The 26343-nt window shown below is 49.1% G+C and overlaps 1 protein-coding gene across 5 annotated transcripts in view; it reads left to right on the plus strand.

Annotated features, from left to right (window-relative positions):
• HIPK2 (homeodomain interacting protein kinase 2) overlaps positions 1-25939 on the plus strand; it is a 220257-nt gene extending 194318 nt beyond the window's left edge. For 4 of the 5 annotated variants that reach the window (XM_030931934.1, XM_030931936.1, XM_030931935.1 and 1 more), the window contains exons 13-15: positions 3527-3774; positions 12288-12448; positions 14156-25939. In XM_030931934.1, the coding sequence (XP_030787794.1) occupies positions 3527-3774; positions 12288-12448; positions 14156-14626 (880 nt within the window). In that variant the 3' untranslated portion in view covers positions 14627-25939. Of the gene's footprint in view, positions 1-3526; positions 4401-12287; positions 12449-14155 lie in introns of those variants that run through there. The other variant, XM_030931938.1, reaches the window with a different exon arrangement.
• Positions 25940-26343: the final 404 nt, after the last annotated feature.

A 26343-nucleotide genomic window follows, 5' to 3' on the forward strand; every position in this document is an offset into this window, starting at 1 on the left:
TCTAGGTGTCTCCACTGAGCCCTGATGTACAGCTGCAAAGTGCCCAAGACTCTCAATCTCTTTTGCTTTTTTTTTTTTTTTTTTTTTTTGTGAGACGGAGTCTTGCTCTGTCGCCCAGGCTGGAGTACAATGGCACAATCTTGACTCACTGCAACCTCTGCCTCCTGGGTTCAAGTGATTCTCCTGCCTCAGCCTCTGAGTAGCTGGGATTACAGGCACCTGCCACCATGTCCAGCTAATTTTTGGTATTTTTAGTAGAGACAGAGTTTCACCATGTTGGTCGGGCTGATCTCGAACTTGTCATCTCAGGGGATCCACCCACCTCAGCCTCCCAAAGTGCTGGGATTACAGGCATGAGCCACCTCACCTGGCCTAGACTTTGTTTTTGATGGAGATGTAATTCATGTACCGTCCTGTACAGTTGAATGTGCACCATTCAGTGGTTTCAGTCTATTAATTTTTAATTGTAAAATATATATAACAAATTTGACATTTCAACCATTTTTAAGTGTAAATTCAGTGACATTAATTATACTCATAATGCTGTATAGTCATCACCATTATCTATTTTCAGAACTTTCCCATTGCCCCAACCAAAAACTATACCATTAATCAGTAATTTCCCACTCTCCTCTCCCCTAGCCCCCAACCTCTGGTAACCTCTAATGTATTTTCTGTCTGTATGAATTTGCCTGTTCTAGGTATTTCATATATGTAGACTCAAACAATTTGTCCTTTTGTGTCTGGTTTATTTCATTTAATGTTTTCAAGATTCATCCATATTGCAGCATCTATCCGAACTTTTTTTTTTTCTTTTTTTTTTTTTTGGAGACAGGGTCTCACTCTGTCACCCAGGCTGGAGTGCAGTGGTGTGATCGCAGCTCACTGAAGCCTCAAGCTCCTGGGCTCCCACCTCAGCCTCCCAAACAGCTGCGACTACAGGCACACACCACCATACCTTGCTCATTTCTTTAATTGTTTGTAGAGATGGGGTCTTACTGTGTTGCCCAAGCTGGTCTTGAACTCCTGGCCTCCAGCAATCCTCCCACCTCAGCCTCCCAAAGCACTGAGATTACAGGCATGATCCACCCCTCCCAGCGTTCATTCATTTTTATGACTGAATAGTATTCCACTGTATGGATACACCACATTTTCTATCCATTCACCAGTCAATGGACATTTGGGTCATTTCCACCTCTTGGTATTTTTAATAGTGCTGCAGTGAACATTGGCTTACCTGTATCTGAGTACCTGTTTCCAATCCTTTAAGTACGTACTTAGGAATGGAATTGCTGTATAGTAACTCTGTGTTTAGCTTTTTGAGGAACAAGCATATGGACATTTCACATTTAAACTGTCATAACTGGGAGGTGTGGGTCTGTATTAATTAAAATTTATCTACTTTAAGTTAACATGAAGAGCCATAAATATATGCAACCAATTCATTCCTCACCTTCTTTTGAGTTCTTAACAATTATCATCTGTACGATTCATCTGACAGTTAATCACGGAGGCTTTGTGACATCCATTATTCTCTCTAACTGGTTATTTTAAAGCTTTTACTATTTAACTTGTCATGTTTTTATACAGTCCTCCACTGAGATTTTGATCTCCTCGAGGGCAGAGACACATATTTCTTTGTATAGCTATTCCCTGTAGTACCCCGCATAGATCTCCAAGATATCATGAGTTTTAATTTTCTTTCATTTCAATCTTCTGATTTATTCATAGACTAGAAAAAAGGAAACTTTTCCAGCAAGTCCTCACCCTGATAGAATTCTCTTTGCCTAGATAAGTTTTTTGCAAGCCTGTTTTCACATGGTAAATAAGGTAACACAACTTGTAAGAAGAAGAATCATAGCAGCCATTATGGAATACTTATCATGTGTTGTGTATCGTTTAAAGCACATGTGCTTTCTCACTTAGTTCTCAAAACAAGCCTATGATATAGGTCGAATTGTTACCTACCTTTTACTGATGAGGCTGCTGAATCACTGAGAGGTTAAATAGCTGCCCACCGCCCTGTCACCAGCACATGTTGAAGTTAGATAGCTGACTGCAAGTTTCATGTTCTCACCCACAAACACGGTTAGGCACCCTGGACCAGAGAGGACAGTGTCCAGCCACTGGAAGAATTATCCAATCTAGATGTCAGGAGTGCTGAGTGTTGGGGAGCAGGGCCAGCGCCTCCTGGGGACTGCACCTCACAGCTCCCCCAGCCTTCTGTAGCTCAGCAGCAGGGCTCTGTTCTTCTGTCCCTCCTGCCTGGCTGCTGTGGGCTCTGGAACTTGCCCACTTCCCTGCTGCCCCTAGGGTGGTGGAGATCCATCATGGGAAGAGCCTGACTTGGCTGTGTGGCCTCAAGCAATATACCCAGAGGTGGCTGTGACTCTATGAGGCTCTATAAATACCAGCGGCTTCTCTCATCCAATTAGCTGGAAACTGACCAGCTTGCCTAGGCAATTTTCATTTCTTAAAAATAAATGATCAATATATAAAAATAGATGCACACTCATTTTTAAAGCCTTATATAAGCACACAATAAACAATAAATTTCACATCCATCATACCAGCAGCCTCTCACTGAGTTTGAAAACAGACAGAAGTAGTTCCCAAAGTAACCACACTAACTTAAACATCTCTGAACAAACATGCTGGCCAAGAGCCATCCAAAGCCAGTGCCTCCCTATTGTATGAAGTTCCACATGGAAGATGAAGGCCAGGGCGTCAAGAGTGGCTTTCACACAGCATCAACGTGGCAGGGGCCTTCCCACCAGGCCCCAGTACAGTACCATCTCCCCCGATCCTTGGCCCAGGCAGTGGAAAAGCCACAGGTGGGCCTGGCTCCTGAAAAGGGGAATGCAGAAGTCCTAGTGGCCTGCACACAGCCCACAGAGCACACTCAAAGCAAGGAGGCAGAGGGTGTCAACTCCAGCTCTGCATTCTCCACGGCACGTCTGCACTGTGCTGTGTGGGTGTAGCCTCCTCAGAGCCTCACACTGCATCCCATTCCTTGGACATTCTGTTCCCTCCTGCATAAGCTTTGCCAGGCCACAGGCACCAAACCTAAACTTATGACATTCTTCTCCCAGCAAGGTTTACTCCTAACCCAGGTCCCCAGGTTGCTGGGTTCTTGCTGGTTTTCTCCTTGCTCAGATGTTCCGTTCTGGTGGGCCCACGGGGGTTGTACACAGCTCTGGGCTGCAGGTGCCTCCCCTGCAGCTCTGCTGAGCTCTGCTGCACAGAAAGAGCCCAGGCCAGCCTGGAAGCATCGCACTCCCTAGTTTCCAGAAGCACCTGTGGGTCCAGCACCAGCCCCATCTCCATGTCTTCACATGTCCCCCTGCTGCCGGCTACACAGGGGACATTTGCATGCCAGCCTTCCCAGGGGGGTTAGGGTGAGCAAAAGCCCTGTTCCTGCCCTCTCCCCTCTGCCTCCCTCCCCTGTCCCAGGGCATGAAATGCTAGTTGGGTGTCTCACCTCATGACCTTCTCCCACCTCTGACTTCTCCCTTTGCATTTTCAGCACTGTCTCCAAGCAGAGAAAAAACGTCATCAGCTGTGTCACGGTCCACGACTCCCCCTACTCCGACTCCTCCAGCAACACCAGCCCCTACTCCGTGCAGCAGCGCACCGGGCACAACAATGCCAACGCCTTTGACACCAAGGGGAGCCTGGAGAACCACTGCACGGGGAACCCCCGAACCATCATCGTGCCACCCCTGAAAACCCAGGCCAGCGAAGTATTGGTGGAGTGTGATAGCATGGTGCCAGGTAATTTGGGGCCAGGACAGGACAGGAACATCTCCCTGGAGAGCGGTTTTCCTGTTTTTCTGCTGCTAGAAATGTTGCTGTATGGGAGCTAGTACAATAGAAAGTGTCCAGCCAGTGACTGCAGGCGATCCTTACCGAGGATTTTACTGAAGTAGCCAGGGGAGGCTTCTGCTTAACAGCACATTGTATAAGCAGCGTTTTCCTTCTTTAATTCTGTAATCAATACCTCTCTGCCTTTACAATGGCTCTGCTTCCAACTAGGTTGATTAATAGAAAATAAAAGCCTCCTGGTTCTTTATGCCCGAGCCTGGAAGAATACCTGGTCTGGGAAGTTTCTGGCTGACATCTAGCACTGCTCCCTTCCAGGAAGCCCTGGTGGTCAGGTGGGCTTCTTGTGTAGGAAGAACCTCCTCCGAGTCTTGCTCGGGAAGGGTGAAATCGGCCTCTCCCAGCCCCTCCTTGGAATCAGCTGCCGGGCAGCGAGACCAAGCCGTGCGTGTTTCTCTGCTCACGCGCTGCTCTCTTCAGAGGACTCCTCCTGTTCCGCAAAGGCTTGTCCTGAAAATTGGGCCCTGGAATAAAGGCTGAGAACATAACCTTCTGAATAAACTCAGCGGCTCACCGTAGATTTTGTAGCATCTATTTAGCATTTCCCTTGCTCATGCTCACAGTGGAATAATGTGGGGACTAAACCAGAAGAAATCTGCGCATCCCACTAATTCCGCCACGAACCGCACCCAAGCCAGCCTGCACCTGCATGATGGTGCAACGGAAAAGGGAAGGAAAGGGAACGCCAAGAAGCTTTTGTCTAGATGTGAGCAGCTGTTACTTCTCAGGAGGACCTCACGTCTGACACCTGAGGTCGCTACAGGAACTGGGAAGTCTTCCTGGGTGGTGACCGTAAGGCCCAGTGGGTGCAGGCCCCATTCAGGGGCTGCTACTGCGGGTGAAGAGCGGAGGCAGGATGGGGTCATTAGGACTTTTCCAGCCCAGTGCCTCAGGCCAGCCTGCACGGTGAGGGTCAGCGCCCTGGGACGCTCTCCCAAGAGCTCATAGCATTGCCTGGGATGGGGCCCCTTTTGCTGAGAGGCTCTGCCTGAAGGGGAGATGGTGTCAGCTGCAGGCTCATGCTCCCTGCCGTCCACTTCCCAACCCAAGGCAGCATCACCCTTTCCGACATTTGTATCGGAAGTTCTTTTTCCCTGACTTTGGAGTTACCCCAGCTACCTTTCTTCTGAAGAAATGCTTGTGAAACACGGCTTCTCAGCACCCTGCTAAAACATCTCCATTTTCAAGTCCTGGTCTGTCCCCAACAGTACCATCGTGACAATGCAGCCTCCAAGCAGCTTTGACGTCAGAGCCAGCGTTCCTGTGGGCCTGGGGGCAGGGGATCGTGGTGCCCACGGTGTCCTGGCTGCTCCACAAGAAAGACACACAAGCAGCACACAGCTCACACTGTGCTCTCTCGGAAGGAGACCTTACCTTTGGGAAAAATGGAGCCACAGCAGTGCCACATGACGGGGCGAGCATTCTGGTTGACAGGGGCCAGAGTGTACTTACTGCTAGGGTCTGGTGACCTGGGGACAGAGAACCAGGCTGGAGCCCTCCCAAAATTAGGCACCTCTCTGAGGAAAAGAAAATGAAGCTGTCCCTTCCACAAGGCTACAAGGACATCTCTCTCCAAAAACCATCTTTTTCCACCCAGGCAAATATTTTGGTGGAAACCCTGCCAGGAAGCAACATTCTCTAGCAGTAACCAAAGGCCCTGGGAGGCACCCGAAGTCATTCACACCAGGAGCCAGGATTCCTTAGAGAGAGCTGCACGCTTTTCAGCTCAGCTATCCTTTAACTATTGTTTAAAGCTGTATGCAGCACACATTTTTAAGTTTAAAGATTTGCAAAGGATAGCATTTGTCTTGTATCATTTAAGTTCCTTAAATACATGTTTGTGCAAACCTCGAAGCTGCAGACTGAACTCATTCCATATGCGGGAGTGCTGCCTGTGCCCTCGCGAGCAGGGGCATTCCTCGTGTGGTGCCTGCCCTTCCCCAGCCAGTGGCGTTCAATACTCATACACACCTTTAGCTGCAGAACCATCCTAGGCTTGGAAAAGTCAGGAAAGCAGCCTTCCTCAGCTCCCTGGGGTCCAGTGATGCACACAAGCCAAGGTAGAGCCAGTAGCAGCTACCCCAGCTGCAGCGCCCAGAGCATGGGAGAGTTCAGGGCTCCCTCAGCCCTCTTAGGCCAGGATATGCGCTGCTGTTTCTCCGCCATACTCAGCCCCTCCTGTGGCTCTCAGCCTTTCAGTCCTTCTCAGGTTGGGGTTAGTGAAGTTTCTTTTGGAAGCAACAGAGTGAACTCTACACTGGCTTAAGACAAACGACTTATTGGAAGGATGCAGGGCTAAAGGGAAGTTCAACAACTAAAGCCCAGGCAGGGCAGGAGCCAGAATCCCTGGGACCTGAGCCCTGGGGGCCAGATGCCTGCTCTCTGAAACTGCCTTCACCCAACTCACAGCCAGCAGCTCCCAGGCTCCCAGTGTCCCATTTCCAGGAGACCAGAATTGATTGTCCCAGCTTGGAGAGACACCTGTTTTTTGTTTTTCGTTTTTCGGAGAGGAGTCTCGCTCTGTCGCCCAGGCTGGAGTCCAATGGCACGATCTCAGCTCACTGCAACCTCCACCTCCCGGCTTCAAGCAATTCTGCTGTCTCAGCCTCCCGAATAGCTGGGACTACAGGCATGCACCACCACGCCTGGCTAACTTTTTCTATTTTAGTAGAGATGGGGTTTCACCGTGTTAGCCAGGCTGGTCTCAAACTCCTGAGCTCAGGCAGTCCACCCGCCTTGGCCTCCCAAAGTGCTGGGATTACAGGCGTGAGCCACCATGCCTGGCCAAGACACCTATTTTTTGAGCCTCAGCTTTAACCAGGAGACACAGTTCAATAATGACACCAACAGTAGCTAAAAACTTAAATGCCAGATACTCAATACCTAAGCCCTTAGATGCCAGATACTAAGCGTTCTACACCTGTTAACTCGTTTAATCCTCATCACTGCCCTACCTGGAGCTGCCATGATTTTCCCAGTTTCCCGGGTTAAAAATGGAGGCACAGAAGGGATGACCAGCCTTCCCAGAGCCATGTGGCTGGGCCTCCCGGAGGTCTGGCCCTAGAGCTTATCTGTGCTGTAAGCAACCCGCCCCCCAACTCACCTAGTGCAGACAAGGCCGCTGTAGCCGTTCTCAGGACAGGGGATCATGGAGAGTAGCTGGACAAGGCATGACTGGAAAACTCTATAGAATGTTTCCTCACTGTTCCAAAGTGCACATTAGGAGGTTGACCTTCAGCATTAGCCCATTGTCGCTTTGTCTGTCACCACAGGAGGAGTTACTGTTATACTTTAATCTCTTGGTCCCCTTCAGGACGTCCTCCCTTACTCGGGGCTCTCGTCCTCTGAGAGCTTGGCAAGCTCTGACCCAACCCCCATCTCCTGTCCCCATGCTGACGGTAGCATCAGGGTTGCATTACGCCCATTTCATCTAACATTCCCTGACCCCTTCGCTGATGCCTCGAGCTCAGTGTTTCTCCCTCAAATATCATTACCACAAAATGCCCAGGAAGTTGGAATAGAAGTAGGTGACATGCACAGCAGGGCCCAGCAACCCACTGCAGAGCAGGAATGGGACTTCCCCCAACAAAGTAGCAGTGTGGCTGCAGAAGGTGAGAAGCAGGCTCTGCAGAGCCAGTGTTTGCAGCTATTTTTTTTTTCTACATTGAGTCCACAAAAATCCCTCCATCCGCCAGGTTTTGGGGGACATTTGAGTCTAACGGGTTTGGCTTGGGCACAGTGTTGGGTCGCAAGGCCCTGATTCCCAAATGCAGGTCTGTTCAGCCAGGGCCAGGCGGCTCTGGAGTCCTGGGAAGCTTGCTAAGAATACCAATTCCGGATTTCCCACACCTACCCAAGGAATTCTGATTCAGTAGATGGGGTGGGAGGGGCCCCGGGCGCTAATGCACGGTTGGATTTGCGGCCTCTGAGTTGCACCCACTGCGCCTGTCCCCACTGAGGCAGCTCACCCTTTACGCAGAGCAGGGGGCTCTGTGGGTTTTGGGGTCAGGAAGGCCCCCTTCCACCTGCAGTGTGCACCAGAATCTCCTGTCCCCAGGTTTCCGGTTTTCCTTTGACCTTGAGAGGCTGAGACCTCTAGAGGCACATTTCTCTCTTAATCAACAATTAATCAGCATTCTCTCCTGCTGGGCTTCGGCCTCAGGCATCTCCTCTTTGACTTTGATTTCATCGCCCTGGGATTTGTAATAGAATTGATCCAACCGAATTCAATCAAGGGCCTGGTCGTTTCCATGCATGGCTCATTAATATTTAGCACTCTCTGCCCCAAGAATGACCAGATTTTCTCCTTTTACACTAACCACCCACAGGATACTTCACTGAGATGGTATGAGCCTTCCGGTTCACCTAAGATGCTCAGGCCCCAAAATGAATGCTCCAAATTCTTGCGTCTGAACATGGAGTGTAGACCTGTCTTTGGACATCTTACAATATGTTCTTGCTGCCTCTCCCTTAATATGAAACATTCTACCTGATTCATCCTTTGAACACCCCTACTTTGGGCAGCTTCCTCAAATATGAACAGCTTTAGAGTTGGGGCTCTGTGGAACGACAGTGCCGCATTTTGGCGGCTGACCGGATTCCCTGGCCAAAGCTCTTTCCCATACTCAGTTATTTCATCTTTCCTCTCCTAGGGCTTCCTTACACTTTTCAGTGTCACCAGGCAGTAATCCTAAAGTACAGCAAGGTTTCCAGAAAATATAAATCACAGAAACATAGCTGTCCTCAGCTCAGCATGGTGGCTCACGCCTGTAATCCCAGCACTTTGGGAGCCCAAGGTGGGCAGATCACCTGAGGTCAGGAGTTCGAGACCAGCCTGGCCAACATGGCAAAACCCCATCTCTACTAAAAAATACAAAAATTAGCCAGGTTTGGTGGCACGCACCTGTAATCCCAGCTACTCGGAAGCCTGAGGCTGGAGGATCGCTTGAACCCAAGAGGCGGAGGTTGCAATGAGCCGAGATTGCGCCACTGCACTCCAACCTGAGCAACATAGCGAGACTCCATCTCAAAATAAAAAAAGGGATTTAGCTGTCCTCCATGGAAAGTCAAGGTAATAAAAATATTTCAAGCACATTCCAGAAACTTAATGAAGAAAAATAACTGAGTACAAGATACAACACATAAAGTGCTCAGATCAACAAAGGACAGTGGCAAGGAGGTCACTCATTACCTTTCTGTCTTAAAATGTGCTCGCTTTTTCCTGGGGAAAGCCTTCTTCAGTCTGGTTCTTAGACTAAAAATCAGTACCATGGCTGGGCACGGTGGCTCATGCCTGTAATCCCAACACTTTGGGAGACCGAGGCAGGCAAATCACTTGAGGTCAGGAGTCCACAACCAGCCTGGCTAACATGGTCAAACTCTGTCTCTACAAAAAATGCAAAAATTAGCAGCTGGGCGCAGTGGCTCATGCCTATAATCCCAGCAGTTTGGGAGGCCGAGGCAGGCGGATCACAAGGTCAGGAGTTCAAGACCAGCCTGGCCAATATGGTAAAACCCTGTCTCTACTAAAAATACAAAAATTAGCTGGGCGTGGCAGTGGGTGCCTGTAGTCCCAGCTACTTGGGAGGCTGAGGCAGGAGAATCGCTTGAACCCGGGAGGCAGAGCTGCAGTGAGCTGAGATCATGCCACTGTACTCCAGCCTGGGCGACAGAGCGAGACTGTCTCAAAAAAAAAAAAAAAAAAAACAATTAGCTGGGCGTGGTGGTGCATGCCTGTAATCCCAGCTACTTGGGAGGTTGAGGCATGAGAATCACTTAAACCTGGGAGGCAGAGGTTGCAGTGAGCCAGGATCACACCACTGTACTCCAGCCTGGGAGACAGAGCAAGACTCGATCTCAAAAAAAGAATCAGTGTTGTCTCTGTGCACGTCTCACCTCAGCAGGACTGGTTGCCCAAGGAGGCGGGACAGCCCCCGGCCCCAGCACCAGGCCCTTGTTCATTCCCTGGTCTGCCCTCCCCTTCTTGGTGGGGGACCATCTGCCTGTCTTTCCACCTGGAAGATGTTTTCTTTTCCATTAACTCTACTGTTCTTTAGCTTTTAAGGAACAGAAGCAATGCTTGTTGTAACTATGGTTTCTAACTATACAAAACAAACCACACAGTCTTCAGGCTGCTTTGTCGTAGCCTTCACTTACTAAACCCGTCTTTTTCTGCTCCCATCGGCATTGAAGTTAGAGAAAGGTGTCTGGAATTTTCTCCCTGCCACACTTTCCTAGGCTATCATGCAGGTTTGCTCCTAAAGAAGCCCAGTGTCGGCCAGGCACAGTGGCTCATGCCTGTAATCCCAGCACTTTGGGAGGCCAAGGGCAGGTGGATCACCTGAGGTCAGGAGTTTGAGACTAGCCTGGCCAATGTGGTGAAACCCCATCTCTACTAAAAATACAAAAAATTAGCCAGGCGTGGTGCCGGGTGCCTGTAATCCCAGCTACTCGGGAGGCTGAGGCAGGAAAATCGCTGGAACCTGGGAGGCAGAGGTCGCAGTGAGCCGGGATCGCACCATTGCACTCCAGCCTAGGCAACAAGACTAAAACTCCATCTCAAAAAAAAAAAAAAAAAAAAAAGCCAGTATCTTCTCACCAGTCTGGGTCTGTTTGTTGCTTTTGCCATTACAAAAGTGCTTGCATTTAATGAAGGGCTATGGCCGTGCATCTGGGTGCATTTGATTTGAAATTTCACTTCGGTCTGTATTAATACTGCATTGTGTGTTAGGCGGCCCCCTTCTGGAGGAGAGCTGAGGTAGTAAAGCATCTCTTCAGCTTTTATCAAGGGGCGATGGTCCTGCCTGTAGAGCTCCACCACCCAAGGTGGGGAGATGACCCCCACCCAGCAGCAGAACTCCCGCCCTGTGGGGCTCTTGCCCCTGCTGGGCTGGACACTCATGCCCTGTCCTGCCCTGTCCTGTTCTGGTGGCCTCCCTGGACTTGGGCTGTCCCTGCCTGTCAGCATCTTCACCTGGTTTATCCTCTGGCCTCGCCACCTCATCTGCGTGATCTGTGATGCCTCCTCCTCATTCACACTTTCAGCATTCTCCCTGCCACCCCTGTCCCTGGTGGTACACAGTCACTGTCCTTAGCACACAGCAGGAGCTCAGAAAATACTTGTTGGATGAGTTAAAACCACTGGGCTCTGAAGAGGCTCCTGTGGCTCTCTGGCTGGGTAACATGGAAGCCATCCAGCTCAGGGTTCAACCTGCCTCTCTCAGAGCCCCTGACTACTCAGAGCGTGGTCCACTGCCCAGCAGCACTGGCACTCCCTGGGAGCTTGTCAGAAATGCAGATGCTCAGGCCTCCCAGAGCTGCTGGCCAGAGTCTGCACTGAACAAGATGCAGGAATTACATTTGGGAAGTGTTGATGGAGCCACCTGCTGACCATGAGGTCACCTCTGGTGGGTCACAGTGTTTCTTCCACTCTTCAGCCCCCTTGGCAATAACATGGAAGCCATTTTGTGCTTGGCTGTGTTTGGCTCACAGGGCCACTCCTGGATGACTTAGTCTCATCCTGCCTAGAGGCAGGTAACTAGACCAGGTGACTCTTAGGGTTATTTTAGCTTCTAGTAGTTCATTATGTCCCACCACAGACACTGTCTCCTCTGATACCCATAGTCACCCACGGTGGGGACCAAGCAGGGATCCTGTCTTAGTCTATTTTGTATTGCTGTAACAGAGTACCTGAGACTGAGTAATTTATAATCAAAGAAGTTTATTTGGCTCACAGTTCTGAAGGCTGGAAGTCCAAGAACAGGGTGCCAGCATCTGGCAAGGACCTTTGTGCTGCGTCTTCCCAGCACAGGAGGCAGAAGGGCAAGAGAGCATGAGGGTGAGGGGGCCAGACTTGTTTTCATCAAAAAAGCCAATCTCTCAATAGCTAACCCACTCCCGAGATAACAACATTAATGCACTGATAAGTCATACACTCATGAGGGCTCTGCCCTCAGAAGCTGACATCCCTTACTGGCCCCACCCTAAACACTTGCATTGGGGACTAAGTTTCTAACACAAGAACTTCAGAGAACACATTCAAATTATAGCAGATCTCTCCCACCCATTTTCCAGAGGCTGGAAGTCACACCTGCCAGAGGAGCAGCACTGGGCCTGGCCTTAGGCTGCCGGCCCACCTTGCCTCTCCTGATTCTTTTCCGCTTTCCCTTCTTCATCCCCTCCTACAGCCCCGTCCACCCTCCCAGCCAAGCGAGTGAGCCAGAGCCCCACTGCATCCAGAGTCAAAGCAAAGTCCTAGTGGGTCCAGAGGAGATGAGGCTGATTTGTGATTGCCCGGCTTCAGGCACATGTTTCTTCCTGGAATACCACTTTTCCCTGGTGGGGTAGCATCTTCTGGGCAGCTGGGACCCTGCTACCCATCTAACCTCTTTCTCCTCCTGCCACAGTCAACACCAGTCACCACTCGTCCTCATACAAGTCCAAGTCCTCCAGCAACGTGACCTCCACCAGCGGTCACTCTTCAGGGAGCTCATCTGGAGCCATCACCTACCGGCAGCAGCGGCCAGGCCCCCACTTCCAGCAGCAGCAGCCACTCAATCTCAGCCAGGTAAGCCCCACGGCTGGCGCCCCAGGCCAGGCAGAGCCCCCATCCCCTCATCCTTCCGCTTCAGAGAGGATCACTGTGGCGGCCCCTCACCCACCTCACAGGGCTGCAGTCCTGGCCACAGGTGGCAGCACATGCCCTTGGTGACCTCTGGTGGCTTCTTCCACCATAGGTCACCCTGGGGGAAGTTGATATCACCGGTGTACAGAGAGCTGGCCCAAAGCAAAGCAACTTGTCTAATGTTACAAAGCCCTTAGTGACATGGTGCTAGAGCTTAAAAATAGGATGGACCACATATTGCTGTTTCAACCCAGCAAAGGGTAGAGCACTGTGTCCTGCCCCTGTCGGCCTGGGATTCCAGGGACAGACCTGCATCCGACTCATTGCAGGGAGGGCCCACACAGCCTCCAAGTGAAGGTAAGAGTTGTCCCAGGACCTGGAGGAAGGCGGGTGGGTTGAGGTGAAATGTGAGTGACCCGAGTTTCTGCAGGCACAGGGCTGTGTCAAGGGCTCTTCATCAGGCCTGACTCACACGGTGGACTCAGGGCCCCTGTTTCTCTAGAAACAAGATGAGATAAATGGGGTGTTTGTGTTCAGAGCTTCTTATCTGAAGCGCTGCACCAGGTCATCAGTGGATCCTGTGTCTCTGTCATGTGACTTAGGTTCTCCAGGTAGGAGAGGGCTATTTGGACTGACAGAACTTCAAACAGCAATGCTTCTGAGAGCCAACCCTTTTTTTTTTTTTTAAGACAGGGTCTTTTTCTGTCACCCAGGCTCAAGTGCAGTAGCACAGTCATGGCTGTCACTGCAGCCTCTGCCTCCTGGACTCAAGTAATCCTCCCACCTTAGCCTCCCGAGTAGCTGAGACTACAGGCATGAGCCACCACACCTAGCTAATTTTCGAAATTTTTTGTAGAGATGTTGTGAGAGCCAACAATTTTGAGAACAAGATTTTACAGTGAGTAAGAAAGCAATTGCTGCTCAAAGAGTGTCCTGGCCGTGTGCGGCGGCTCACTCCGGTAGTCCCAAGGCGGGGGGGATCATTCTAGGCCAGGAGTTCAAGGCTACAGTGAGCTAGGTTCATGCCACTGCACTCCAACCCGGGGCATCCTGAGAATGCCACGGCATCTATGTGTCCTTGGGAGAAATACTTTCTCCTGTAACTTTGCAGCTGGCTTTTCGTGTATCACCCCAGCCTGGTGAGTGGCAGGCCAAGTCGGGACTTTCTCAATCCAAGTGATTTTTTTTTTTTTTTTTTTTTTTTTTTTGAGGCAGAGTCTCACTCTGTCACCCAGGCTGGAGTGCACTCGCGTGATCTCAGCTCACTGCAACGTCTACCTCCCAGGTTCAAGTGATTCTCGTGCCTCAGCCCACCGAGTAGCTGGGACTACAGGCAAGGCACATGCCACCATGCCCGGCTAATTTTTTTGTATTTTAATAGAGACGGGGTTTCGCCATATTGGCCAGGCTGGTCTCAAACTCCTGACCTCAGGTGATCCGCCCACCTCTGCATCCCAAAGTGCTGGGATTACAGGCATGAGCCACCACGCCAGGTCCCAAGTCAATTTTTACTTTCTCAACACACAGAGGGAAGCCCTTTCTGTCACTTCTGGCGTCTTTCCCTTCTCTTCCTCCTTCCTGCCCCTCCTCCCATTCCTTCCTCCCCATGTGTCAGCCCCTGACGTCTCTCTTGGTGCCTCTCCTCCCCAGGCTCAGCAGCACATCACCGCGGACCGCACCGGGAGCCACCGACGGCAGCAGGCCTATATCACTCCCACCATGGCCCAGGCTCCCTACTCCTTCCCGCACAACAGCCCCAGCCACGGCACTGTCCACCCCCACCTGGCTGCAGCCGCCGCCGCCGCCCACCTCCCCACCCAGCCTCACCTCTACACCTACACCGCGCCTGCGGCCCTGGGCTCCACCGGCACCGTGGCCCACCTGGTGGCCTCGCAAGGCTCGGCGCGCCACACCGTGCAGCACACTGCCTACCCAGCCAGCATCGTCCACCAGGTCCCCGTGAGCATGGGCCCCCGGGTCCTACCCTCACCCACCATCCACCCGAGTCAGTATCCAGCCCAGTTTGCCCACCAGACCTACATCAGCGCCTCGCCAGCCTCCACCGTCTACACTGGATACCCACTGAGCCCCGCCAAGGTCAACCAGTACCCTTACATATAAACACTGGAGGGGAGGGAGGGAGGGAGGGAGAGAATGGCCCGAGGGAGGAGGGAGAGAAGGAGGGAGGCGCTCCTGGGACCGTGGGCGCTGGCCTTTTATACTGAAGATGCCGCACACAAACAATGCAAAAGGGGCAGGGGCGGGGGGCAGGGGAACGGGACGGGACACCAGTGAAACTTGAACCGGGAAGTGGGAGGACGTAGAGCAGAGAAGAGAACATTTTTAAGAGGAAGGGATTATAGAGGGTGGGAAATCTATGGTTTTTATTTTTAAAAAGAAAAAGGAAAAAAAAAGTCAATAACAAAAAACAGCTCAAGAACCCATTCTACGCCAAACTGGAAAGGAGAAGAGAGCAACAGGAAGATTCCAGAAGCGGGGGGCCCCAGTTTTTGAAGAACTTTATGAACTTTTCAAAGATTATTTTCATATGGCAGCAAGTGATACGGAAGACTTTGCTGTCAGGGACACCTGATATGGAAATCAAATAGATTTTTAATTAATTGAACATAAGATTTAGGGATTTTCCCAGAACTCGAAAGGGTCAACAGCTCTCCAGAACGTCAGGCTGCAGCCTGAGGAGGCTGATGTTTGGAGCTGGTGTGGGGCTGCCGAAGCCGAGTCCAGGCTCCCTAGTCAGGAAAGACGGGGGACGGCCAGGCTGGTGGAAGGCCCTCGGGGGCGCGGGGCGGGTTTTCTTTTTCTGAGCACTCTGGATAAATCCCTAAGCAATGTTGTTCCTCAAATGTCATTAATAATGTGTGTTGCAAACTTTAGGGTTTTTTTCTTTTCTGAAAATGTATTTTCTCTTTGAATCCACCCCTAGTCGCATAGCGTAGGGCTAGCGGTCGTCACGGACACCCTAGTAGAATGTAGCACTCAGCACCCTTGTCTCCTACCTTGTGTTCAACTCCAATGATACCAATAGAATATTCCTCAATGTAATTGCACAAAAAAAAAAAAAAGCGATATAACATAGGCATGTAACCAATGTGGCGGTGCAGGTGTGCGGGTGAGCGAGCGCGTGTGGGTGTGCACGCGCCGCCCTCCCCGCGTGGCCCTCGGCGCCGCCACCCTAGCTGGCGCAGTCTTGACACTGCATCCTTCCCTCCTAGTGCCTTACCGAGCGACGCGGCGTGAGGGTTTACTTCCACTGGTACTCCAAGAAACTGAGGCTAGTCAGACACAATCTCAGCTCTTCTGTTGTGCTGTTGTAACAGTTTACTCTGGCCTTTTTTTTTTTTTTTTTTTTCTTTTTAAAATGTTAATGCCCATTGTCTTTCCTGGGCTGTTTGCTAGCGGAAGGATGCCAGGGAAGCCGGCAGGAGCTAGGAGAGAGTCCGTGGATCTTGAAAGAAATATGGGAGACAGATGCCTGGCAGGTGCGTCTGGAGATGGGGACAGCGGGAGTTGAGTTGTGGCAGTAGTTGAGTTGTACTTTGTGGGCGGAGGCCCAGAGAGACTCCCCACCCTTCACCCCTGCCCCACTCTGTCCCCAGCTCTGCCATTTGTGAGGCCAGAGGTTTCGGGACTGTTGGCCTTGCCAGGCAGCTGCCTCCCGCCCTAGGCAGCACCCCCTAGTCCCTCCCACCATGAGAGCCTGGAGCTCTCAGCCTCGCCCGGGACTCCACTCTCTCCTCCGACTCCCTGGGCTATTTTGCTCTAACCATCTTGCCAGATCCCTCCCTCTGTAGACAACCACCAACCTCTGTTTGCTGTTGAATTCTCTCCTCATATTACCCAGGTCTGCTCAAGACATGATTTTGGTTTTGGTTTCCGAGGGTTCTGGTGGGCAGAAGGTTGGAGGGACACTTACGAGGGTGACCGGGGATCTGACGCTGCACTTTGGAAAAATTCCCACAGACAGTTAAATTTCCAAAGAAATCTGCCCTTTGCCCTCTTTGCACCTTTGACACATTCTGGAAGTTTTCTCAGGCTTTGGACACTGCTGGGGATGGAGGTGTGGAGAGGTGGGGAGTTCTCTGTCTTCATAGTAAATAACTCTGAAATATGTGAATGTGATTGGCAGGAGAATCTGGCCAAGGATGGGGCCGAAAAGGGTGGTTCTAATTGTTTGCTTCTGATGTTGAGTCCTTAGCTGACGCCACAGGCAGGTTTCCAAGGTGCAAAAAGATCTTTCCCGAGTCAGCAGCCCCATCCTTATCCTCCCGCCCTTTACTTCCTCACTCTGCAGTCTCCTTCAAGGATCTACTGTGAAAGGTGTGTTTGTAGTGATATCCAACTAACTCAGTAACGAAGCTGTTACTTAGCTCTTAGCTGTGAAATAACTCTGGAAACTTCCCCACCCCAACCATAAATTCTCACTTACAAAGAAATAGGTCCCCAAACTGGAAACAGCTTAGTCCAGCGAGAAGGAAGGACACCATGACTGCTCGATGCTGGACACAGCTGGGCAGTCTTGCCAAGTGCCCACTGGAGGCTGAACAGGCAAGAGGCCTACAGCAAGGAGATGCCCTCCCCTCGGGCCATTGTCAATACCATCTTTATCTGGAGGTGGGGAAGTGCAGCCCTCTGAGACAGCAGGACAATGGTCAGTTCAGAGAGAGTGAGGGCAGCAAAGGTTTCAGAGGACACAAGCCAGAGGACCCCCTGCTCCACAGCTGGGTCAGCCTGGAAAATCCGTCTGTTAGGGACTTTTTGGCAGCCAGATGGCAGCAGTAGCCCATTAGGTCTCATCCCGAGTTCCAAGTCTTGGCTGCAAATGAGCCTCAGTTCGCCTTATTGGAGAGCACCCCCAGACTCCGGGGCACAGTTCAGTTCCAGCCCTTTCTAGATCTGATCTTTTAGGGGGAAAGACAGCTTAAAATGTTCTTTTTGTTTTAAAGAAAATGCTTCTGTCTGCTTAAGTTGGAGGCTACTTTCACCTGACATTTTCTTTCCTTTTATTCTTCCAGATCAGGAATGAAATTTCCATGCTGCTCATAAAGATAATATTGTACTAATTATTTTTATTACCATTGTAATTATGATCATTATGTTGATATTTTAGTCAGGGTTTTAAATGCACGTTTATTCCAAGTATCTTTGTGTTTTCTCTTTTAATATTTAAACTTATTCTCTCTGTGAGTATATGAGTAGACTGGAGGGACATCCAGATGTCCAGTTTTGTCAGGCAAAAAAAAAAAAGGAAAGACTTAAGAGTAGGAAAATTGTTTCTGTCATCTCTATCCCACCAAGAGCCGTCAAGAAAGATCCACCACAGAACAAAAGTTTAAAGAAGAATCAAAGCCTTGATTGGGCTTCTGACAACATGGTCACCATCAAGGTTGTCATTTTCTAGATCCCAGCGAGCTGGGATGCGACGTCAGGTGGCATCTCGTGGGCTCGGGGAATGCTGAGTCACTGACTATCCAGCCCTTAGCTGGCTTCTCTCCCACATCCTCAGAGTTCTCCTGTGCTTCTGAAATCTGTTAATTAAATCTTTGGCTTGCCTCTGATATTGAAGCAAGAAAATTCCCTCCCAGAGGTGAGCCCAGCCGCTTCCCCACACATCCACCCTTTTCCCATCTGCGCACCTGGGGCCTGGTTAGATTCTTCACTGCAGAAACATTTGCCCTCTCCCAGAAGCTGCTGGGCACAGTGAGGTGGCGTAAGAGTGACTGGCAGGTGGTACCTCCCCCAGGAAATTTCACCACACCACCCAGTTCCTCAGCCTGCCCCCTCCCCCTGTGATGCATGCTCCCAGCACCCAATTCTAGCCAGCTGGAAGTGGGTGGAGGGATGGCAAGAGGCCAGAGAAACCCTGAACAAAGCTGGGTGGCTGCTCAGGCATCACAGGTTGTGCCCCCTCTGAAAGTGGGCTCCGGCCACATCCTCAGTGCACTGTGCTGTGTGTGCTGGGTGCTCACACGCTGTCCCCAGACCCACAAAGTGCTAGGCCCCCAGATGAAGAAAGGGGTGAAATAGCCAGCTTCACCAAAGGGAAGGGAAGGGAAGTATTGGGCGATGCCAGCCCCACAGATGCTCAGCAGACATTAGTGCACATCCTCCTAGTCCTCACCCGATGGCCTCCTCTACCCCATGCATGGAGCTGCCACATCAGAAGCCCCAGGAGAAGCTCCCTGCAGGAGAGGCCAGCTCCCTGAAAGCCCATTTGCATACCTGGCCGAATCTGCCATGTGGTCACCTTGGCAAATAGGCTGCTGTCACTAGGACCAAGCTCTCAAGCAGAGGGATGCCAACCTAGTCCTTTCTTAGCCCACAAATCATCTAGAGCATCCTCTAGTCTTTCGTGGGCTCCCTCCTTCCCTTTTGAAGAAACATTGTTCAGAGGAAGAGGGGAAGATTTGAAATGTCAGGTCATGGAGGAATGTTTGATTGGAGCCTGGTGAACTGCTGCTCACTGGGTTCTGACTGGCCCGTCTGGACGTGGGCCCCCATGTCTCTGTGCTTAGGGCCTCTTCATGATGTTCTGGATGTTTCCAAGGGAAGTGGGTGAGCAGATCAAGGGGGTGGGAGAGTCGAGGCTTGATGCCAATTAATACTGTGAAGTGGAGCGTGCAGTCAGTGGAATTCAGAGGAAAAAGAAGGGTTGGAGCAAAGCGGCATTCATCTCCCGGACTGTTAGCCTCTCTAGTCTTCCTGGTGGCTGACGTGTTCGCAGGCTGGGGAAGCCAGCTGACCTTTGTCCTCTTCAACCTAGAAGACAGCCTGCCCAGACACCAACGTGTGAGACGAATGGACGTCAGGAAGGGAAGGGGAGATTAGCCCAACTGCCGACAGAACGATTTCCCTTGGTTGGACCTTGGGAATGGCAAACACTTATATTGGAACAAGCTTGGGGTGGAAGATTTAGGCCGTGTGAGCGTGTGTGAGTGAGTGGAACAAACTTTCTTGGAAACTGGAGGGAGGAGATGAGGAGGCTTCGGGAAGTATTACTGATGGCTTATGGTTGAGAGAGCGACATGGGGCCCCTGCTCGCCCCAGCTTTCGTCCCAGGTTCTCTTTGTCTGATGCTGAGGGCAGGGTGGGGTGTGGGACCACCACTCTTGCTGGCCTGTCAGGTAGCCACTAGGACAGAAAATGGAGAGAAGGAAATGACTCAGTGCTGTCAACTAGCAGAGAGAATTCGAGAGAGGCGAGGGTTCCTTCCGCAGGCCAGCCTGGGACTCCACAGTGCCAGCAGGAGTGACTTTGCCACGAGACATTCCAGCCCAAGGGACTTTGCAGGCTTCATTCCCTGTCTGTCTTTTCCTTCTGGTGTGTGTTACAGATTTCTGACGGGGAAGCTTCAAACTTGAGCAGGCCAGAGATGTCCTTACCAAATTGGAAAGGAAGGTGAAGCTGTTCCTTTCTTTAGCCAAAGAACCCTTCTCAAAGATGCCTCCAGAGATGGACAAAATGGCCTTCCCCTCCTTCCTTTCCAGGCAATAATGACATCATTAGTGATGCAACTCTGTTTGTCTTTCTCTTTCCTCTCTGTCCTTTTTTTTAAAAAAAAAAAAAATTGTATTTGTTTCAAAACTGTGCTATTCTTTTAAGAGGAGTGGAGCAGACCCCTTGGATGCTGCTGCTACTGGGAGACAAGGAGCCGTACCAATAGGTGGGCTTGACTAATCCCGGGCCACCATGGGAGCGAGCAAAGCAGAGCTGCCAGGAGTTCAGCTGCATCAGGGACGTAGAGCGCGTGGGGGCTGGGCTCGGAATAGCAGTGCTTTTCCACTTTGATGCCTTAGAACTCTCACTTTTCATCTCCACAGACCAGACTCAGTAAAATCTCAGGCCACTAGAGAATGGAAGGCGGTGAAACAGGATTTAAATGCAAAAGAAACCTATTGGAGGCTTTTGGCACCGTGGCTCACTAGAGGGACCCAGCACAGTAGAGGTTTCTCGTGTCTTTGTTGAAGCTTCCGAAAAGTTCAAAAAAGATCTCCAGGCCGTTCTTTGCTCAGACCCAGTGAGAGTTTGTGGAGAAGTGCCCCCTGCAGGTCTCCTGTCCCAGAACACCAGCACCAGAGGGGGTCTTCCTGATGCCCCCTGCTGGACTTGCCCAAGCCTATGGGAGCCCCTCATCTCAGATCCCTGTGCTGAACATGGCACCGACTGTCCCTTATTTGTTAAAATTTGCAATATCTCTCAAGTAAATAATAGCCAACATTTGTTGAATACTTTCACGACTCCCGGGCCAAGGCCTTTATGAGCGTTGTCTCAAGGGGCCCCCACTTCCACCCCACAGGGAGGCGGATAACAGCCCCCATTTATAGATAAGGGAGCTGACCAGATGCTCCTAGAAGTAGCAGGTGTTGAAGGAAGGATAAAGCAGTGATGGGCCAGAATTCCCAAGGTGCCGTTTTTTCTTAATGAGGCCCTTCCTGAGATGTGATTTTTAATCTTTTAACTTTTTAAATTAATAGCAATGCGTGGCCTCATATTTCTATGAACCATTTAGTGATACTCCCGCTTCCTGCGTGCCACACACTGTGCTGGGAATTGCTCATGGGTCGTCCTGTTTCATCTTTTCAGCAGCCCTGTGAGATCGGCAATATTAGTCCCCCTACAGCCGAGGAAACTGCCCAGGGCTACACAGCTCATGAGGGGCAAGGAGGGCTTGAACCTGAGTCTGCCCAGCTCCAGAACTGAGCTTGCAGCCATTGGCTGCAGCTGTCTCCTGCGTGTCTGAGCAAAGAAAGGCCTTTACACAGCATCACCCTGTGCCATCCCGCGCACTGTGGGACTCAGCTGAAGACTGTGCAAAGAGGGGGCTCCTGAGTTGGATTTAGGCAAAAGGGGCAGAATTAGTTTGATTTTTAGAGAAAATCTCTGGAGAGTTTCTTTTGATTCATAGTAGAATTCCTTTTAGATTTCTTTCCAGCATACCAACTAGCTTTAGTAGTGCTGCTACAACCAGCTCTTATAAGTAAGAGTGAAAAAGAAGTATGCTTTTCTTCTTTAAAAAATAATTTTTTCTTGCTTATAGTTAATTCTAGAAAGGCAATACTAAAGGTATATATTTTTTTCAAAATGCTATTTTTTACTGCACTTGATAATTATCCTGACAGCTCTGATCTCTGTGATAGATTCACTCTTCAGCTCTGGGCAGAACCAGAGGCAGGGTTCACACCAAATTTGTAAATACCATATGTGGGTCTGGTGTCCAGGAACTTTTTTCTTTCTGTTAAAAAAGAAAAAAAAGAAAAAGAAAAAAAAAAGAAGTAGAGGTGGAAGAAAGACGAGACTTAGAGGAACAAAAGAATGTTTTCTTTTGAGATAGATACTCTTCTCAAAGAAATAGCAACAGTTGTACAAACAGGAAAACCAGCCAGCTTTCATGATAAAAGGAAGGAGTGTCTCTTGCCCTGGTATGAGATTAACAGAAATACAGATGCATTTTTGTTTTGGTTGAAAGATGGTGAGAATTTAGAAATGCTTAGGACTAGATTTTTAATTTTTTAAAAGAACGATTCTCATTTATTATGAAATATTTGTTCAGTTGTTTTCAGTGGGTTTCTTGTTCCTTTTTTCGTTTAAAACCTTCTTTGTTGACTGGCTCCAGGCTTGTTTGCCTAAATTCTTAGGTAGTTTACACAAGTTCTAGAATCTTTTAGAACTTTAACTCCATTGGAAGCAAACCCAACTAATCGGAGTTTGAAATCCTGGTTGGTTTCAATAGGTATTCTGGAATTCTGGCAGAACACCTAAAGATTTTTTTTTAGAAGGTTTTAGATACATTATCTTACACAAACTGTGACCTAATGGCAATAATTACCTCAAATGTGGGCATTCATCCTGGTTTTAGCCTTTTTTGAAATCATGTAGCCAGCTTGATCTTGGAATTTAAAGACTATGAATTCTCTGTGGGCTGAAAATAATGATTACTTCATACCCTGGTCATCGTTGCTTAAGTGAATTCTGAAAATAGCTCATCTTTACAACAAAAATGAAACCAAGGAAGAGATTATTCTTTGTGTGTTGTACTCAAATGTGATGTTCAAATGCACATGTTAAGTATATATGTTTTCAGCTACTGTAAAATGCTGTTAGCCTTCTAAGCTATCAAGAGAGTCACATTTTAAATGAGTAAACTAAACTATTGACTGTGGATACTTAAGCATATTTCTGGCTACGTTTTATAGTTAAAGTGTTTTATAGTTTACATTTAGACTGGTACTTTTTAAAGAAAAGTTCTGTTTATAACTGACATCTGCAAACCCCAGCGAATGCCTCTTAGTTGCAGGCTGCGTCTCCCCCAAGGCAGGTGTGTTGTCCCAGACTCTTCTGTAGTCCAGCATGTGCACTGCCCTCTGGATTCTTAGTTTCCATGTGAACTCGAGAGAACGTGAAAAGCAATCCAGATGGAGGGAGAAGGTGTGAGTCCGCAGCCCGGGCCAGATGCGAAGGTCTCATGCATGTCATCTAAACACTTGAATTCAAGACCTTCTCTCTGACATCTTGGAAAAGTCATTGAGAACAGTTAACCTGGTTCATTGGTTTTTGTCTTGATTTGAATATTTAACTTATTAATAGATCCACTGATTTCCAGGCACCAGGCAGTAGAAGAGACTGGGATTCAGGTGACCATAAAGGCGCAGCTGCTACTTCTGGGCCTGGGGTGATATTTTGATCAGTGTTTTGTAGGGGAGGACCATATACCCTATTCCCATGGTCGCTGGCTGGGTTTTCCATGTATCTGCTGTCATTTATTCGTTTTCCCCTTGAAAGCAAAATCAGTGTAAAAGGCTATGTTTACGTTTTACTCATTGTCCAGCTTAGACTCAAAGCCTAGTTTGGTGGGAGGGGGGCCTTAGCATCCTCTCAGAGATGGTCAGGGCTGAGCAGGAGAAGAAGGCGGAAACAGGGGCAGCTCAGCCTGGTCCATTGAGACCTACTCTAAACAGACATCATGTTTGGAACAAGAGAGATGCTTTGAGTTGGGGATGGGCCCCACTGTCACGCAGAAACAGACTGGGGGGATGGCAGTTTCCCTGAGTCTTGGTTTCTTTTGCTTTCTCTTGTGCCACCACCAAACTGCAGAGGACCTGCTGTGACCTAAGGGGCATTCCTTTAGCAGATAAGACCTTGAAAACTGCAAAACACCTGGGACCAGGGAGCTTTTAAAAAATACAAAAAATATACCACTTTTGCTTTTTCCCTGTGAACTGCATTGACAGTGTGTTCTTACGACAGTCTTTTGGTAGAAATGTTACCGTAAAATAGTTTTCATCTCACCCCTCCTAATCATGCTCCCACTTTCCTGTTTGTGTGGTGATGGTGGTGTTTTTTCCTTTACATGAATTAACCAAATGAATTTTGTGTCATTGTTTTTGGGGCTTATATTTTTAAAACATAGAAATTGCCTTTTTGTTCATTTGAAAAGTAAGTATGTTGTATCTGAAAAAGGGCTCTGCCTCTGCTCTCCCTGGCTTCCTTGTAACCAATCTCCAAATGAATCTCTCCTGGCCCTGCCCCCTTCCTTATATAGGGTCACTGTCCCCAGAGCCACCTCTGCCTCCACCCTGCTGTCACCACTGCCCTGGGCCAAGGCACCCAGGACTCCCAGAAAGCGCGAGAGCCGGCAAGAAGGCCCCAGTCAGCCTTGAGACTGGTGGTCACAACTGTCAAGAGTCGCCTGCTGGGCTGAAGGGGCAACGGATTGTCATTGTTGAAATTGTTTGGCTCAGGTTATAAGGAGGAACTTGGGAAGTAGAAAGTGACTTGACCATGCACATCCCTGGTAGCTTCCTGTAACTAATGAACAGAGAGCGCACCCCCACCCCGCCCCGTCCTGCCCCACCCGGTCCCCAAGCAGATGTTCCCGTCTGCGCTGCCGTGAGTCAGTCAGTCCCCCGTTTCGGCTCTCCTCCCTTTTGTGTTCCTGCTCACTTCAAGCTTCTTCCGTGGACTTTCCAGGGCACAATCATCTCTGGCCCCCAAATCATCTCTTCATCCTCTTTGTGTGCATTTTTTTTAACCAAATGAAATAGACAAGAAAGTCATACTTTGTGGCAGCAGAATTTCTAGTTTAGTAGAATCACTGTATAGAGATAGATATTGATATATATGTTTGTGTATATATATCAAACCAAATTTGATAGGAGAAGTATAGCTTTACGGATGAGGAGGAGGAAGAGCTCTTTAGAGGTCGGAGTTAGCACTGGTGTCTTGGACGTGCATGGGCCTTGTCCCAGGCCACTCCGCACACATGGGGCTGAGGCGTGGCGCCAGGCCCTTGTCATCCACCTCACCGTGGCAGAGCCAGCGGGCCCTGTAGGGTGCCCCTGCTCTCACCGGGTCCCAGCTTCAAGCGCATCGGTGAGAGCGCTTGAAGGGGCAACAAATCAGAGTGACTGGAATTTTCCATCCCGTTTTGCTTTGACCACATGTATTGAGCTGCAGCCTCTGATAATTCTATCACATTTCCAAAAATGGTATCCATTAGGATAGAAAGAGAACGGATCTGTAGAAATGTTTACCTTTCAACTGCCCATGAATTCAGGACACTGGATAGAAAGACTCACTCCCCAAAATGAGAACAGGGAAGAGGAGACCTGGTGACACCAAGTCGCCAGGTCCCAGGAACGTGGCTCCCTCCCCAGGGTCATCTCACCTAGATCTTTCTCTCCCAGGTCATCTCAGCTCAATCTCAATAACCCTGTGAAAGCCCTGGTCTGCTGTGTCCCTTCACCGTACGGTTTCTGTAATAAAAAGTGTTAATCCACGTTAATCTGTGTGAAAATTATTGCGTGCAACAGTATTTTCTCGTGTACCTCTTTTTCCTATGTGAATTGTCCCTCTTTTTTATTTATAAATGTCTACTTTTGTTTTTTTAAAGACAAACCAATGTGTTGTAGGCCTATATGTAACCTATTCCTTAGTCTCATATTATAGGTATGTTATAAGAATGAATATTTTACTTGGCTTTAGAATGTTTTACAAGAAAACTAATTCTTAACTGATCAAGTCCTTGCTACTAAAATGCTTGTGTTTTTCATCATGACGTCGTGTGCTTCTAAATTAATCATTTTCGTTGTAGAAAAATGGAGTGAATTTATATTAGTCTTGGAAACTAATAATAGCATTGTAAATTTATGAGATGATTTTAACAGAAAAAAATATAGAAGAATATAGTTATTTTAATTGTAATATTACTAACTGTAGGGTGAGAAAAAGGGGGGTCCCATTGTGGTGAACTATGTTATAGCTTGTTACTCACAGTTTCTTTTTGATCATTTTTTCGGTCTCCGAGGTGAAACGACTTATTAATTAAAATTTGTAAACTCACATATGCATATTGTATATGTGTAGAAATGTAATCACACTTTGTCTTGGAATTACATTAAACTGTTTGAAATCACTGTACACCTGCCTGCCATGCTTATTTATCCTGGAACCAGACCTGTCATAAGAGCGAAGAGTTTATTGTTACAAGTAATGTATTTTGGCTTTGTTTGCTTGTTTATTGAGACAGAATTTTGCTCTTGTTGCCCAGGCTGGAGTGCAATGGCACGATCCCGGCTCACTGCAACCTTGGTTCAAGCGATTCTCTTGCCTCAGCCTCCCAAGTAGCTGGAATTACAGGCATGCGTCACCACGCCCAACTAATTTTGTATTTTTAGTAAATACGGGGTTTCTCCATTTTTTGGTCAAGCTGGTCTCAAACTCCCGACCTCAGGTGATCCACCTGCCTCGGCCTCCCAAAGTGCTGGGATTACAGGCGTGAGCCACTGCGCCCAGCCGAGATTATTTAATGGCTCTGGAAATGT

This window comes from Rhinopithecus roxellana, chromosome 6 (assembly GCF_007565055.1).
Source record: "Rhinopithecus roxellana isolate Shanxi Qingling chromosome 6, ASM756505v1, whole genome shotgun sequence".
In the NCBI taxonomy this organism is placed as follows: Eukaryota; Metazoa; Chordata; class Mammalia; order Primates; family Cercopithecidae; genus Rhinopithecus; species Rhinopithecus roxellana.